The sequence below is a fragment of the Rousettus aegyptiacus genome, unplaced genomic scaffold (assembly GCF_014176215.1).
Source record: "Rousettus aegyptiacus isolate mRouAeg1 unplaced genomic scaffold, mRouAeg1.p scaffold_m13_p_13, whole genome shotgun sequence".
NCBI lineage: Eukaryota > Metazoa > Chordata > Mammalia > Chiroptera > Pteropodidae > Rousettus > Rousettus aegyptiacus.
Genome location: NW_023416288.1, coordinates 26,865,904 through 26,882,968, shown reverse-complemented (window position 1 = coordinate 26,882,968; position 17,065 = coordinate 26,865,904). Strand labels below are relative to the sequence as shown.

Here is a 17,065-nt window from a genome sequence, read left to right as displayed (position 1 = left end):
ATCAGTGCCCTCTAGGCTACCTACAAGAAACAATTTAAGCTCTTCCTGGAAAACAGAGATAAGGTCTGACAGCCACATCTTGGCAGCTTTTTCAATCAGATAGGCCCCATAAATTCTAAGAATACAAATATGACTAGTCAAGATTCCATTAAACAACGTAGAGCATGTAATAAACTAAATGCCCCTAAACTTGTTTGCAAACACTGTGAAGTTAACATGATAGCTTTAGATCTAGAAATACATAGGCAAGAACCAGTATGGTGTATTCAGTGCTTAATGACTTCCAAGCTTACTTTTAAGTGAGATTAGAGCACCCTGTTCTTTCAGGAATTTTGACTTTGTGGGGAGAGACAAACTTGAACACCATGTGAATTTCAAAAGGGAGAGAGAAAAAAAGAATTTTCTTCATGTGATTTGAGTTTTGAATTTCCATCCACTTTTTCAGACTGAACTTTCACCTGTTAACACTTCTTTTTCTTCCCCTTTCCCAGGAGGTATCACGTGCTATTTTGCGTATGTGTTTGTTTCTTTTTTTTTAATGATAAGTCAGTCCATCTACAGCCAAACAGTGTTGTTTATCTTTGATTTGGGCATGATTCCTCTCCTTTTCCTCCCCCTAGTGCCCAGTTCTAGGACAGTACCCTCTGAACTTCGAACTCAGCCTTGATCCTAGTATTTTCCTTTCTCCCTGCACAGAATCTGCTGTTAGTGGAGCTCTCTGTGGAGCTTTGTTTCTAGCCATTCTCTGACAAAGAGCTTGTTCTGTGAAGCACATCTCGTCCTCTTTGTTCAGTCTCTGGCTTCAACCACTGAATCACAAATATTCTCCAGCTGGGACTCAGACAAGGGCAGAGATGAAGAACCCAGAAGCTCAACAGGATGTTTCAGTTTCCCAGGGAGTTCGCATGATGTTTTATATGATGAAGCCCAATGAAACGTCATTCCAAACCCTAGAAGAGGTGCCTGATTATGTAAAAAAGGTGAGACTGTCCGCGAAGAGGCTGCTCTTGCTTTTTTCTTAACAAGAAGTTAAAAACATCCTTTCGTTCTTCACATTATTAAATTCTAATGAAAATAATTTTGTTTCATAAAGGTATGCAGCAAAACTAGAATTTCTACTTGAACTGGACTTCTGTATGATACCCTTAAATATCTTCTCCTATTAAACTCCCCTTCCCTGATGTTACTCCAGAATATGACAAAATTCTTAAAAGTTTCTCTGAATACAGTGGCATTACAATTTAGCCCTGTAGATCATCAGTAAACTTTGTAATAATTTTATTTTTTAAGGGCAAACTTATCTACAGCCTCCTAGGAAACTATTTCCCCTTTAATTTGTAGAGTAGTTCAGCAGAATGGATACACAGCTGACTGAGTCCAACTCTGATTTTCTAACTTTGAACTTGAACCAAGTTTCATTTGAAACTGAAGTGTTTAGAGGCACTTTTCACTTTTGGTTCCTGGCTATGATTGGAAGTGGAAATATCCAGAATTAGAACTTGAATACTGAAGTTCCCCACCCTGTCAAAATTGTTCCTACAACGCTTACTAGTTAAGACCAGAAATAGAAAAAAAAAAAAAAATGACATCAGAGAATATGTTCTTGGTAGTTCAGTTTAGAAAACTTTAAAACTCATAATCAGCTTTGAAACGACTGAAACCCATAAATTATTCCAGGATTTGATATTACTCCTTTCTGAAAGAAAAAAACTGTAGTACTTCATAAACTGGTATCTTCATAAATTGTTATTTTTTATATTATAACACAAACCTAGTCCAATATTTGGTCATTGACAGTGGATCCTAAAAATATCTATTATATAAAAGAAAATTAAAGCTGAATGAATAAAGTTTAAATGATGTCTCAAACGAACACTTAAAATGGCCTTATTCTTTGAAATATTCAGAAAAACATTCTTTGTTCCTACAGTTTCAATTTTATCAGTCCTGTAATTTTAAAAATTAAAAACCAGAACTGTGTACATCTTTAAAGGGATATCTTTTAAAGTGAGTCTAGCTTAGTTATATATAAATAATAAACTTCTGTTATTGCATTTATTTTAAAACATGTTTTTTTAGATTTAACTTTAAACATGTCCCTCTTAATCTTATTTTCTTGGCATAATTATAATGGTTATATCTGTTTACATTTTATTTTTCAAATTGGGTGACAGAATTGAGGCACCTGTTTAGTATACGTCTGAAATAATCAAATTTATTTGTTGGGAGAATATGAAGGTATATACCTTCTCCTTCCATGAGCTATCACTCTGGACCTCCCACTTCTGGAATGGCTGAGGAAATGTGGGAGCATTGCATACCGAATGCAATAACATCTCTTTTCTGCAATTTCCTTTCCAGGCAACTCCATTTTTCATTTCCTTGATGCTGCTTGAACTAGTTGTCAGCTGGATTCGCAAAAGGAAGCCACCAAGCCGTTTGGATGATGCGTTAACATCAATATCAGCTGGTGTTCTGTCTCGGCTTCCAAGGCGAGTGAGTTGGTTAGCAACACTGAGGGGATAAACTAAAATTCTCAAATTTGATGAAAAAGGAATTAGTTTATTTTCACATACATCTCCAAAAAGTTCAATTGTCATTATTTAAAATGTTGATATTTTGTTCATTATGGATTTTTCTATGAATTCATTTAAAAAATACTTCTCTAAATATTATTTATCTTAATTTCTGAGCTAATTGATGTCCCCTTAAATTTTGTGCCCAAAGTCTATGCTTCATTTGCCTTACCCTAGTCCTAAGCCTTAGTTATGGTCTAGTTATCTACTGGAAAATTAATTTTTCCTCATGCTATAACAATCTTGTATGCAGACACTCCCTGGTCAAAATTACACAAAACTCTGATTAATACAATGGTCTCCTATGTGCTGTCCCTGTCTCTAGTCCTACTTCATTTGCAGTCAAACATTTACATAATGCGAATCTGGCGGAAACTCTTTATAGGTTCCCTATTGTCGAGGATGGTATAAAAATTCCTCTCCTGATCTATGGAGGCCTTGATTTATCCACCCTTCATTCTCCTTCCCTCTTTTGTAATACTCATTCCTTTTATGCTCCACTGCTTGCTGATGCCCAGATGTCACATGGGTTTCCTTCTGCTTGGAAAGCCACCCATGTATGTGATTCATTTTGGTTTTCTTTTATTTTCTTTTTTTTAAGTCTAGGCATAGATTTCTCTTGAAGAATCACGCTCTTCAGCAAATCATATTTGTTTTCCATCCCTACATTAGACACCACTTCATTATGGTCCCGTGGAACTTGTGTTTACCTGCTTACCCCAGATAAGAATCGTCTCATGGTGTCGTCTCATCTCATTTTCCTCCCAGTTCTTCCTTGCATGCGATTTGAGAGCAAGAAGTGTTTTTTCTTCATAGTATTAACTCCTATGCCTGAAATAATGTTTGGTGCATTGTAGTTAAAACAATCAATATTCTTATATTGTTATTAATATATTAATGATAATATTGAATGATAAATAGACTAAACAACAGTAAATAATAAATGACCAACTACATTTTAGAAAGAGGAAATTATAATGTGTGTAAAGGAGAAACCAGCGAATGGAAGGTTCATCAGTAAATGAAGATTTACCAAAGAGGCAGAGGGTTATATTATATAAGATATAATCTTATAAGATTCTGTAACTGCTAAGATTTCCTTAGAAGTCCATGCTTCGTGTTGTTTATGAATGTTCTCACTCCTGCTTCCCACCCATTGCTTCTTTTATTGTTTTAAGAACTTTACTTCTGACCAGTGCTCATTACTTTGGAATGTTTCAATGAACCACCCAGTGGGAAACCAAGGTGGACTTAAAAAAAATAATAATAACAAGAAAACTTAAAGATATCTGAGAAAAGAAAATAATTTCATACAATTGCATAAAATTGTTTAGTTAGGAAGTAAACTTAAAAGTAAAATCATTTCATAAATGTTACCATGAAAAAGAAAATAATTATAATAATAATTACTCTCCGAAAAAAATGTTTGAATGGTTGCACATTGTTTTCAGAATTAGAAGATAATATTTCAAATTATTAACAGTTAATTCACAGAATACCTTAAATAACAATTACAATTATGCATAATTTCCTCCATTCCATGACTCCCTTGAATAGAATTGAACAAGAAATACACTCAACATACTCAAGGGATAGGTACATTTGGTTATTGAAAAATACCTACCTGGATACTAGTTCATTCTGAATAAGTTAAGTGTATAAGTTTATCGAAATGGGACAACCGATAACTATAAATATAATTTGATAACTGAGAAGTACCCGCCCCCCCCAAGTTGCAATAATTATGGATCACATATTTTGTTGAATCAAAATGGATTTATTAAAAAATCAGGGAGAAATCAGGTTGAATGAATGCTTCAGCATTACTTTTACTTTTTTCAAGTTTCACTTTGGTTAAAAGTGAAATTAGATTATTCTCTTACCATAACACTGTAACTACTAGAAACATAATCTTCACCCTCAGCCCTATATTTCTGTTCAGCAGTGTGATTTTAAAAAGGTGCAGAGTTATAACAGGATATATAAGAATCAGAACTATATTTTTGTTGAAAACAAACACCAAAAGCATGAGGAAGATGAGGAGAGGGAAGGAGGGAACAGGGAGGGAAAGGGTAAGGGTGGGTGGGAGGGGGAGGGAGGGAGAGAGAGAGAGAGAGAGAGAGAGAGAGAGAGAGTTCTTTAACTCTGGTGCCCTTTGAAAAAAAAAGGTAAAAGGTTGCGAACTTGAATTTGTATTTTGAATGACAACAGGAAATGGCTTCTTTTTTGTTCTTGTAGGTGTGAACAGCAATTCTAAATTATGAAAGGTAGATAATTTTGTAAGATTTGCAATGGATTTTACTCTTTATAGCCCTTTATCTAAAAGATCTCAACAAAGCAAATTATCTGAAAATGAAATTCAAAAATAGTTTTGTTTATTTTGTTGCTATTTAAAAAACAAAACAAACAAACAAACAAAAAAACCAATAGATATAAGCAGAGAAGGAAAGCTGATCCTCAGAATCTACACCATTGCATATCTCAGCAAAAGAAGGGGTTTAACAAAAACTCTTAAAACAATATTTCAGTTGAAGTCACAGCATCAAGGGGAATCCTTGTGCAAATCATTAACAGCTGAAGGTTAGATTAACACAGCACTGATCGTATCCTCTCTGAGGGACTAATTTTATTTTCTGTATGAGCAACGGGGACTTGCTGCGTCCTTAAAATACACGATTACAAGAAAAATGGTAGCATATCATTTGTTAATTCGTTTGTGAGGAATTACACATTGTATAATAATTCCAAATAGGCATGTGGCCTCTGACAAAAGAAGTTGTGGAAATCAAAGTGAAACCCTGAACATATTTTTCCACTTTGCCATTCATGTAATGGAAATGCTGGACGCAGACTGAGGAAAAACAATGTTGATTTGAGGGTCTCAATTTTATTATTATATAAAATTTGAAATATCCTGAAGATTAGTAGCATACGTACCATACTGACAGAAAAAAACTACACATTGTATCTTTCAAATCTTTATGTAAGGGAAAATATTAATCATAGACAAGATTATATCTTGTTTACAAGCCTGTCGAACAGAGAACATCATGTGTAATAAAAGTCCATCTGTCCTAAGAACCGGATTCTGGGCAAGCCTGCATCTGTTTTGCTCTTCTGGAATCCAGTGGGCAGCACTCCTAGTCAAAATCTACTCTTGAAGTTATAGACGGATATTTCTATTTATCATAGTTAAACAGTGTATCATATGCAGATCATTTGCCTTTTTATCCATTACTTACACATGTGACCATGAAAAATTAAACTTATTAAAAATTTTACTAAATCTATTGACTTAAAAAAAATCTATCGAATGCTTGTGAAATGTCCTGCTACTGACTTAAATGCTAACGAGTGAAAAATAATCACATTTTTTTTCCTGCTTGTTTAAGCAGAACTCAATTTCCAATCCTTCATTAGAAAACCGGGACCTCAATTTGTTACTTCCTTCCAATGTTTCTGCTTCCATAAATTGCATCCTCCCCAGAGAAATTTTATTCCCGATATAAATATCTACAGTATGTTTGTTTTTAATGGGTTCATTTATTCTGTTGAAACAGCAGATTATAAATCAAATTGCAATAGGTTGGAGGGATAATTTAAGTAGGTAAATTTTCAAATAAGTTGGGGACACTCCACTTTTAATACATATGGGTCACTGCCAAATTTCACTATGGAGTTAGCTCTGCAATGTTCTACCATACATATGAACACTTTTACTGGCCACGACTGCCATGGAATTTTCCATTCCTGACAAGAAAGTTCCAAAAAAAAAAAAAAATTTTTTTTAAGAGGAAATTAAACCTCTTTGAAATACTTTTGACTCCTTGGGGTGGAACTGAAGAATAAAGAAAAATTGTATAGTGGGTTTTTACTCTAGACCTTAGTATCAGAGGCAAATACTGCCTTTGGCACCATCAGCCTTCCAACAAATAGGTGCCTGTCCTTCTGGATGATAACTTTAATAAACAGTTATTCATTGTCCAAAATAAGATAAACACATTTGTGCAGATATTTGTATAGTTTTAACAATGATATTTTATTATTAACAGTAATATATTTATTAACTTAGAGAATTATTTAAAAACATCCCATTTGAAGAAAATAAAATTTAAAAAACTTGCTAGTTCGTTAATTTTATTTGCTAGGAAGAGCACTTCACTTCCTCCAAATTTTTACTTTAGACAACTTATAAATAGACTTTGTTATTAATAGTGTAACTTCAGAACTTGCTATTAGAATAATATTCTCTAATAAATGCACACTTTGTTGTGTTGACTAGTCTGCATTTGTGTGCTTATTCAATAGTGTAATTGAAATACGTGAAGTAATTTACTTCCTGCAAAGTAAAGAATGTAGCAAATTTATTTTTTAAAAATCTACCACCTTGTGTTTATAAAAGTCTATGGTTTTATGTTTATAGTAAAATGTAATTAAATAAAATAATTGTTTCATAAATATAGTGTTATTTCACAGTAAGTAATAGCAGCACAAATTATATCTGTCTGTAGAAGGTAGGGGTTACATTATGTATTTCGTTATTACTGAGGAAAAATTAATATTCCACTAGATGGAGCAAAAGTGGCAGTAGCTTTGCAGATAAACAGTACAAGGTTTAAGGTTTAAGAGATTTTGAAATAAATAAATAAAATTTCTTGGAAAAGTCAATATATACAATGCAAATTTATGTATTTATATGTTTCTAAAGCTTATAAAATATTTAGAATGATCTCATTTAAATATTTATTGATTTTCTGACTTATGTGACAAGATTATTTGCAGTAAAAATGTCTAATTTATTTTCTTCAATTTTGCACAATTCAGCCAAACCAGACAGTACACACAGCTCTAATGACAGTCATGTAATAGTGTAAATCGGCAGATGTCTGTGAGTACTGGGTCCATAATTCATAATGCTGAAAGTTGCTTTGAAATTTTAACAGTTTGCAAGGAGGGAATTACATTAAATTTCATTTGTTATGTTAATGATTAAAGCATGAGCATATTTGAGAGCTAGATAATTTTAGGGTCCATTTGGCCTAATTCTCTCATACCTTAAATCAGCCCTGAGATACAGAAAGGGTGAATGTCATGTCCAGCATTACTTTTCTCTTTTTGATGATGGGTACATTCAAACTGAGATGACTTTGAAAATAAATCAGCTTTAATTAGTAATCTCAATCCCCAAATAATATTTATTCTAGTTCATTAATTATTTTAAAATCACAACATTATAAATTAACTTCATCTTTTAAAAAATCCAGGATTACACTGGAATAGCAATTTGGTGCCTTACCAGATTTTACATTAACTAAATATTAACTAAATATTGGCAAATCTCTAGTGTTGAGAGATAATGTTATATAAACACATAAAGAATTAGCTACTTTTCATTTGCCAAAAGACATACCTCAAACCCAAGGGAAAATAGCTATTTGGGGGAAATTTATAAAGAAAGTAAGACAATAGGAAGAAAGTCTCTATGATACAGGTTGTTGATTACAGGATTCTAATGTCTCCTTTTATTTAGATCATTTTTGGGGGGAGGTCTTGTGTTTAAATTTAATGGATAAAAGAGATCTAGTATTTGGTTATTCAAAGCCCCTGTACTACCCAATATTTTATCTCCATGTGATACAGTAAGCTCACTATACACACACACACACACACACACACACACACACACACACACATTATATATATATCACTTCCCACAGGATGAGGTTTACAGAGTTGAAGTTTAAATTCCAGAGTGCAGAGTCATATGCTGGGGGTTGGGGCTGGGAGAAGATGAAGGAATTTGGAAGAGAAAGAGGAAGGAGCTTTGGTTTATGATTCAAGGTCTGGTGGGAATATTTTTGAAAATGTAGGTGCTATTTCCTGCAATCAAGGGCTTTCCAGAGCTTGATCATCATTTCCCAGCTGTATCCCTTTGCCGAATTGTTTTTAGTTGTGGGCAGTCCATGGCTGTTTTTTCCCATTTATGATGGAAGAAGATCATATTCATCTTGCTGATAGAAAGCAGGGAATTTAACTCCCATAGCTTCTCCCCTCTTTCTCTTCACCTTGAGGAAAGTTTAGCTTTGTGCTAAAGTGTGGGGAAAAAAAGAAAAAAGCCTTTACTGTAGTATATCAGGCATATTTCACCTCGATTTGTGTCAACCCTAATAAGAAAGTTGACAAAGTAATAAATCGGGTGTCTGCTCAAGATCTGGCACCCGTACAGGAAATAAAAAAGTATTTCAATTTCAGGCAGGATTTTTCTTTGTTTTACAAATGAAGTTTTCCTGGGACCCTCTTTCTTTTATCGAATTCTTGGTATCTTAAAACCTATTTAAATTGTCACTGGAACTGACAAGAAAGATAGCAACTTTAAAAAAGAGATGCTGAACTGATGGGACATTGATGAGGCAGGCGATTCTATTTTCCTGTTCACCAGCGTGTCCTCCCTGTCTTGTGCGGTCTCTGGCACCTAGTTGGCTCTTAATATTGAAATTATTGATTGATTGAATGAATCCGCGAATGGATCCATTTTGATGACATGTACTAAAGTTTAAGCAAAAAGCTGTAGCTTATTTACATTTTTTATTGTCTTTTCTACATTTTTTTATTTTTCTTTCTGGATCACTCTTTTTTAAGATTATTGACTGAGACAATTTTGCCCCCAAGGAGGCATGTGGGCATTTGGTGTCACAACTTGGGTAGAGGGCGGTGCTACTGGTATCTCTAGTAAATGGAGAACAGATATGCTGCTAAATATTCTACAATTCACAAGACAGGCCCTCACAATGAGAATTATCTGGTGCAAATAGCAATAGTGTCAAGGATTAAAATCCTTGGTTTAGTGAAATTATTAGGTTTATCCATATAAAACTAATATTGTATACTTTTTTAATTTAAAATTTGAATTTTATATGACTAACCTTCTACTAAAGTATATTAGAAAACAATTTTAAGATTTCATAATTTGGGTAACAGTTTCCATAGGACAGACCCCTACAAAAAAGAATGATCTTGTCCAAATGTCAGTAATGATGTTTGAGAAGCCCTAGCCTCAACAGCGGTCCCCAACCTTTTTGGCACCAGGGACCGGAGCTCCTATGAGAATCTAATGCCTGATGATCTGAGGTGGAGCTGAGGCGGTGATGCTAGTGCTGGGGAGTGGCTGCAAATACAGATGAAGCTTCACTGGCTCTCCTGTAGCTCACCTTCTGTGGTGCGGCCCAGCTCCTAACAGGACGTAGACCAGTACTAGTCCATGGCCCAGAGTTAGGGACTCCTGAAAAAGATACCAACTAAGCTAACAGGCTTTAAAATAAATTTGGTTCTATCCCCTACTTTAATAACCTGGATAACAAATTGGAAGGCAAGTTTGATTAATTGGTCGATTGATTTTTGAATTACAGTTGATATTCAATATTATTTTATATTAGTTTCAGGTGAATAGCACAGTGGTTTGACATTTACATAATTTACAAAGTGATCCCTCTGATTAGTCTAGTACCCACCTGACACTATACTTAGTTATTAAAATATTATTGATTATATTCCCTATGGAAAACAATTTAGGGATACTTCAAAGAATTAAAAATATAACTACCTTATAACCAAGCAATTCCACTTATGGATATTTATCTGAAGAAACCTAAGACACTAATTTGAAAAGATATATGCACCCTTATGTTCACTGCAGCATTATTTATAATAGTCCAGTTATGGAAGCAACCTAAGTGTTCATCAATAGACAATTTGAAGACAAGTTTTAAATTTAGATTCTTGGATTCCTCAGAGTTCTGGAAGCGTGTGGAAGGGCCTGGTCCATGGCCTGTCCTGTATCATGAGGGAGCTTATGCACATGTGTGTGGACATTCCAGACTGCTTGCCCAACTTCTGTCTACATGTCCAAAAATAGACACTCTTGACTACCTTATTATGTCTAGACGTTTACACCCCTGCACAAGTCAGCCTTCTAAAGGACTAGACCAGGAAAGAGGCCCATGAAGCTCTTGCAAGCAGGCTCAGACCAGGGGATTCTGGAGTAGCCAGATCATGGCCAGGGTTGAGACAAAAGTTTTGGGCAGGTAGTCCCATTGGTTCAAGGACTCACACTCAGGGACAAAATACTCTTTCCAGCCATATAATTGTTAAAGGAGGTCATCGAGAGCAATGTTGGTTGGCCCATGAGCTGGGCCTGGGCACCAGAGACTCCTTATCCATCCCCTGTCCCTGGAATATACATTCTGCCTGTTACCATTCTAGCAGCTGTTTCAGGGATATATTCTTGAGAGAATTAAGGTGTTATTGAGACCATCTGGATTGATACGTGACTGAATCTAGTTAAGACCTCTACACGGGCCTATCTATCTCATTTTATTGCGCTTCACAGGTATTGCGTTTTTCACAAATTGAAAGCAAGACCTTCCTCTAGCAAAAGGTTATGACTTGCTTTATTGCAATGGTCTGGCATTGAATTTGCGATATCTCTGAGGTATGCTTGCGTAAACTTTTAAGATTCTGGTGGGAGGGTGGGGAAGTTTACTTGTCTTGTGGTCACCCAAGACAAGCCCTGTATATAATTTCCCTTGTTTATTAAGCCTGCCACCTACCAATCTGAAGTAGTCTTTTTCTTAGGTCTCTTCCCACCCTCTGGGTATGGGGGACAATTTACCAGCCAAAAATAACCTCAAACTGAAAATTGGGTTTTAAGATATGATGACATGTAGTCCTTTTCAAAAGCATAGGCATTTGGGGTTTATATTTATTACTTATATTAATGCTATTACAAAGTAGCCTACTGTTTTACAGATTAAATAATAACAAAGCATTCAAAATTGGAGACAATTTTAAAGTTATTAAATCATAATTAAAGTTATATCATAGTTAAATCAAAAGTACACTAAAATTAAAGATCTGGGTCCCCAAACTACCTGGTAACTCATAAAAGCTGACCGTGTAAAGGAAAATATTATTAAAATGATAAATTTTAACAATATACTAATTTAAGCTAGTTTTTCAATTTTTATTTAAAATTAGAATATTTCAGAATACTCAACTTTTTATGATTTATAAATAAATATTGGGTAGAATTATCAATTCATTTTATTGATAAATATAAAAGGAAAAGTCATTTCAATCAAATTTACAAAAGTGATAAAAGGAATAATCATCGAATCTGATCTTAAATTTGGTCCAATAAAATTTAAAGAAAAATGCCACACTTTATAAAATTGAAGTATATTTTGTGTACTTTTTGAACGCTTTTGAAAGTTCTTGAAATAAAAATTTACAGAAGCTAGGTACAATGAGTGGCAAGACATATTTTGCTGTCTGGGTTTTAAAAACAAATGTTTATTTTAACTAGATTTGTGTATTTCTATGGGAAGATGATTCCCTTATAACTTGAGAGCTGGGGTTTATATTACTATAAGAAATATTGAAATGCTGAGTATCCAATATGTAATCCTAAGAATAACATCTAAAAAACATTAAAAGTGTGTGTGTGTGTGTGTGTGTGTGTGTGTGTGTGAAAGAGGGAAGAAGGAGGGAGTATAGAGAAAGAGAGAATAGTTAACCAGAAGCAACTTTAAAGGCAAATATTATGAGAGTCACATATTTTACGGCAGTGGGCAATTTGCATTCCCCTTTTAATATATGCTATTTATAATTTTCTACTTTTTATACTTCCTTTAGATTTAAGATTGTGTTCTTCATTAAGATTTAGAAATGACAGTCACAGAAAGTAAGTTATAGTTTTGTCATATTTCTGTTGTGTAAATTCCACAAAAAGTATTTTAAGAGACATAAAATACGAATTTCAGCCTAAATTCCATAAAACTGAGAGTGCAAAAGATGGCATCCATGATGCTTATAAAACAAAAGGAAACATTATGTGAATTATTTTGATACCAAAGAAACTGAACTTCTTAAAAGTCATGATAGAGTAGTAAGAAACAATAGAGAAGGGGAGAAGGATTTTCTTTTTACATACAGAAATGTTAATTTTTAAATGTTTTCTAAAATGTTTTAGCATAATGTTACATCTAAAATGTAGTATGATCACAGCTTGTGAATTTTATTTTTCCAGGTTGTTTACCAGGAGCATTGAACTGACCAGTTACACATATATCTGGGAGAACCACAGGCTCGTCAGTTTGCCTTGGGATTCTCCATGGACCTGGTATTTAACTTTCTTAGGAGTTGACTTTGGCTACTATTGGTTCCATCGCATGGCCCATGGTAAGTTGCAAATCAAGGCTTTATTGATCATTTATGTTGAATTGTGTTTGGCTCATGGTTGGTATTTAGTAAATATTTATTGAGTGAATGAATAAATGGATAACAGTTTATTTTACAGTACATAAAAATTAACAGTGAAATTTTACTTGGAAAATTAAATGAAAATGTGAAGTCATTTTGAAAAAAAGTGAAATTATTAGAGATACATTTTAAATATCTGTTTTATCTAAATTTATTACAAAAGACTTTTTAGAAATTGATGGCTACAACATTACTTTTTAATATACTGCCTTACATTGTTCTTATTATGACATGCTTGTTAGAGTATAATGACACTTGTATACAATGTTAAACTTCACATCTCAATTATCAAGAATCGTTCAGAAGAGCTCTGTAACAGGATGGAATCCTAGGTCACACGTGCTGTTATACGTAAGCTTGATTCAGGTTCTTGGCAGTACTTCCACATTACAAATGAAAATGTGATCAGCTAGGCACTCATCATAATGCACAAAGCATTATCATAGGTTTGCAAGATTTCTCATCTAATTCAGAGCCCTGTTACTGCACCGGTTCTCGGAATACCCATTTTGGGATTCTTGGCTGCACCTTCCAAAGAAATATTTTGTTATGGAAAGAGATGTAGAAGAGCAGGAAACGGTCTAAACCTCTGCAGGGATAAGTAGAGTTTGGAGAATGATTGTAGAACTGAGGAGAGCAAGTGGTCTCTAAGGAGGAATAAGGCATGCAAAAGTATTTCTGAAGGGAAATGGGGGAAAGTGCTAATTTTGAAAAACGACTGAAGAGCAGAACTCAGGCTTTCAGTGGGTGGTTGGGTTGAGTGGGTGGGAAGGAAGGAAGGAAGAGGAAGAAACCTGGAATAATAATAAAAAAATAGATGGGTGATGAAGAGACCTGAGATCAGGGAGAATGACTGGGTTATGTGTGTAGGAGTATGTGTGACCAAATATCCTCCCTGAGCAAAGATGAAGGAAATAGGAGTAGCAACAACAGGCATTGTGCTTAAGGTGGCTAAACATTAAATACAGTATTATCATTTAAACACTTTAAACATGTACATTTCATGAAATAACAAAGAGTTTTAATTCATTAAAATAATTTGGAATGGACATATAAACTAGAAAGAGTAATATATTTTGTGTGTGATAACTTTTGTCTTTGAAAATAATAGGTCAGCTTCTGACATCATTTCCTTATATATAAATGCAAAAGGATACTCCCAAATCGAACATGATTAAGAATAAAATATGGCCTATGAAGTTAACTTTGTACTTTATTTCAAAATAGTAGTTTTCTGTCTAAAATAAACCCATTGGCAATCTTCCTCACTTTCTTTGCAGCAAATGGGTAATGCGAAAAGCATTTACATTGTATTGCTTAATTTCAGGAACCTTCTAATATCACACTGTCCTGTACGGATGTGTTTGTTTGGGAAATCTGCAAATTCACTTAATTTTTGAAAGCCCATTATAACAGGAAACAAAGAACCAACAAAATATTACCAAATATAAAACTTTTAAAAATAAGTTGATTGTAAGTGCTCTCAGGGAAGAGCAATAAAGTAAAATAGTATATTAAAAACATGAAATCAAGGCTGTTTAAAGTATGCTTCCCATTAGAAAAAATTGAACTGAGTCCAGTGGAGGCAGGCATTAAAAAAAAATTGAAAACCTTCTGGAAAAACACTCACCACCTTCAGGCTATGAGGCCTAATCATAAGTTCAAAGACTTTTGACTTGTGATGGAAAGCTAGTACGAAAAAAATAAATTATGTAGTGTGTCAAACTTCAAAATGACAGTCATTTTAAATTCTATATGATAATGTAAAATATTTAAAAAGGTTTTTTATAAATCTAGTAATACACAAGAATAAAAAAAGTATAATATCAAATTTCTTAAGCCTTTTGGATTACTGGTTAATTGGGTAAATTTATTCAACTGAAAAGTTCGAACAGTTTTAAAATCCAAATGTTGTTTCAAAATATAAAGGAAAACTCTGCTTTTCCTATTTAATGTATTATTTTCACTATTTGCAATAAAATGATATAATAAAAACATATTCCACATTCATTAATAATTGCTATGAGTTTTGAAGAAAATGTATTATCTACTTAAAATTTTGTTTTTACTTGTTATATGTTACTTTTTTTAGTAATGCAAATTGTTGCCAGGTATTTTTTGTTGTTACTTATTTGTTTTGAATGTATGTAAAATTTTCTCACATTAGGGGGACAGTTTGATATTAGTGAAAGAGTTTATTCTCAAAAACTTGAATTCTATCTCTATTTCTATGCAAAAGAGCAGAGGAATATGCGAGGCTATATGTGTTCTTTATATTTCATTATCTTTTCCTTTGAAATAATGAGAAAGAAATTGACAATTATTATCAACTTACACAAAAAGACAAGTAGCACAAAAATTTCCATAGAGTACTTTGACAACTTTAGAAAGTTATGTAGAGTGATAGAATTAAACACATCTTTAATTAAAAGTAGCTTCTTGCATGCTTAGTTTCCATTACAAAGGGATATGTTATTGTTGTTTTTTCTTTTGTGCTTTCTATTATACTAAACATGTAAGATGACAGTAAAAATTTTTAAGGGAACATTTGAAATATAAATGATTACCGCTTTGTAAAAGTAAGAATGAAGCTTCCAGGGTGCTGGTAATAAATTTTATCTTGTCTTAGATTAGATGGTAGTTACATGAGTGTATATATTGGTAAAAATTTATTGAGTTGTACACTTACAGTTTATGTACTTTATACCTCAATAAAAAGTTAAGTTGGTAAATAATGCTGCTAGCATGATTTCTTGGTAAATAGTTTGAAGTCAGAAAAATATAATAGGTAACCAAATTCAGAAATAAGAACCCAGAAATTATTTGTTGCTGTAAGCATAAACATGTGACCTTTTACAGATTTTCACCTTTATCAGTTTCTATGACCAAGGATAGTGGAATAAACAGCAGGCCAGTTATTAATTTTATAGGCTGTCTTCTCCAAATGCTTCTTTGGTACTTCTTGCATTACCAGAGGTAGTAGATAGTATAGATGTTTCTCCTTTGCCAACTAATCTGATGCTAGGCTTTGCCAATTTAAAGGAATTGACAGTTACTTCAAAGCCAGAACAGCAGGAAGGGACTTCGCTTCCATTTCCAGAGCGCTCTTTTCCATGTGGCACCTAACAGACCTGGTAGTGTTTACCTTAAGGCTAAACTGTAGCTTAAATCTTCAGGAGACAACACCAGAGGACTCTCTGTAACCCTCACCCTCTAGGGCCTTACGCACTCTACCAAGTTTCTCTGTCACCAGCAGAGTTCCTGTGGTAGTCACAACATCACCAAAAATATCTGAATCAGACTGGAAGTGGGCTCTCATCTATATTTATGAATATTTTCCTTATTCACTCTCTTTCAGCTCTCTAGGAATAGCTGGGTTTTGCAGTTGCTACTCTACTACTAAACTACTCCTTGTTTACCTCTTTTAGCAGTTAACTATCTTTTCTACTAGTTAATAATTCTTTATCTCAACTTTTTCTATCAAATCATTGATGTCTGTTTCCTGACTGTACACTGGCTGACATGGCAGCTTCCTCACATGTTATATAGAGTTGTAAATTAGAGTTCACTTAACTGTACCTTTTATTATTCTGAGGCATTGGTTACACATTCAGGCTACAACACGATTTAGTTCAGTTCTGAAATAAAGATGTTCATCTGTAAATTGTTAAAATAAACAATTGATAAATGCCCCTCCAAACTCTAATTCTTTTAGTTAACTAATAAACCATATAGTTCATTTTTTATTCGTGTCTTTCTGTATTTAAATAAGGGTGGGTGATTTTATTTTTCATGTAGTTACAAACACTTATTCTCATGCTTTATCATGATTAAGTGAGACTTTGTATATAACTGTTAAACCACAATTTTTTTTTCATTCTTTTTTGACTTAAGGGGGTTAAATTTAAATCATTCTAATTTCCATCATTGGTTAAACAAGGGCCATACACAGATGTAGGAATTAAAAATTCTCTTATTGTGCTGGTGCCAGGATTGCAGTCTATATTGAAGAATAGCTTACTTACATTTGGTTGCATTTATATTTTTCTTAATGCTGGAATATACCTAATTTCTTTTATAACTCTTCACTCTAGAGTGTGATTTTATTCTGATTTTATCACTGAGGGTGAAACTGGCTGTGTATTTGCCTGATTTACTGTCTTTCCTCTAAC

At 33.6% G+C, this 17,065-nt stretch overlaps 1 protein-coding gene across 3 annotated transcripts in view; it reads left to right on the top strand.

The window, feature by feature from the left end:
• Positions 1 to 606: 606 nt before the first annotated feature.
• AGMO (alkylglycerol monooxygenase) overlaps positions 607 to 17,065 on the top strand; it is a 276,923-nt gene continuing 260,464 nt past the window's right edge. The window contains exons 1-3 of one of the 3 annotated variants that reach the window (XM_016165871.2): positions 607 to 980; positions 2,362 to 2,492; positions 12,661 to 12,812. In XM_016165871.2, the coding sequence (XP_016021357.2) occupies positions 855 to 980; positions 2,362 to 2,492; positions 12,661 to 12,812 (409 nt within the window). In that variant the 5' untranslated portion in view covers positions 607 to 854. The remainder of the gene's footprint in view (positions 981 to 2,361; positions 2,493 to 12,660; positions 12,813 to 17,065) is intronic. The other 2 variants (XM_016165869.2, XM_016165868.2) reach the window with 2 other exon arrangements.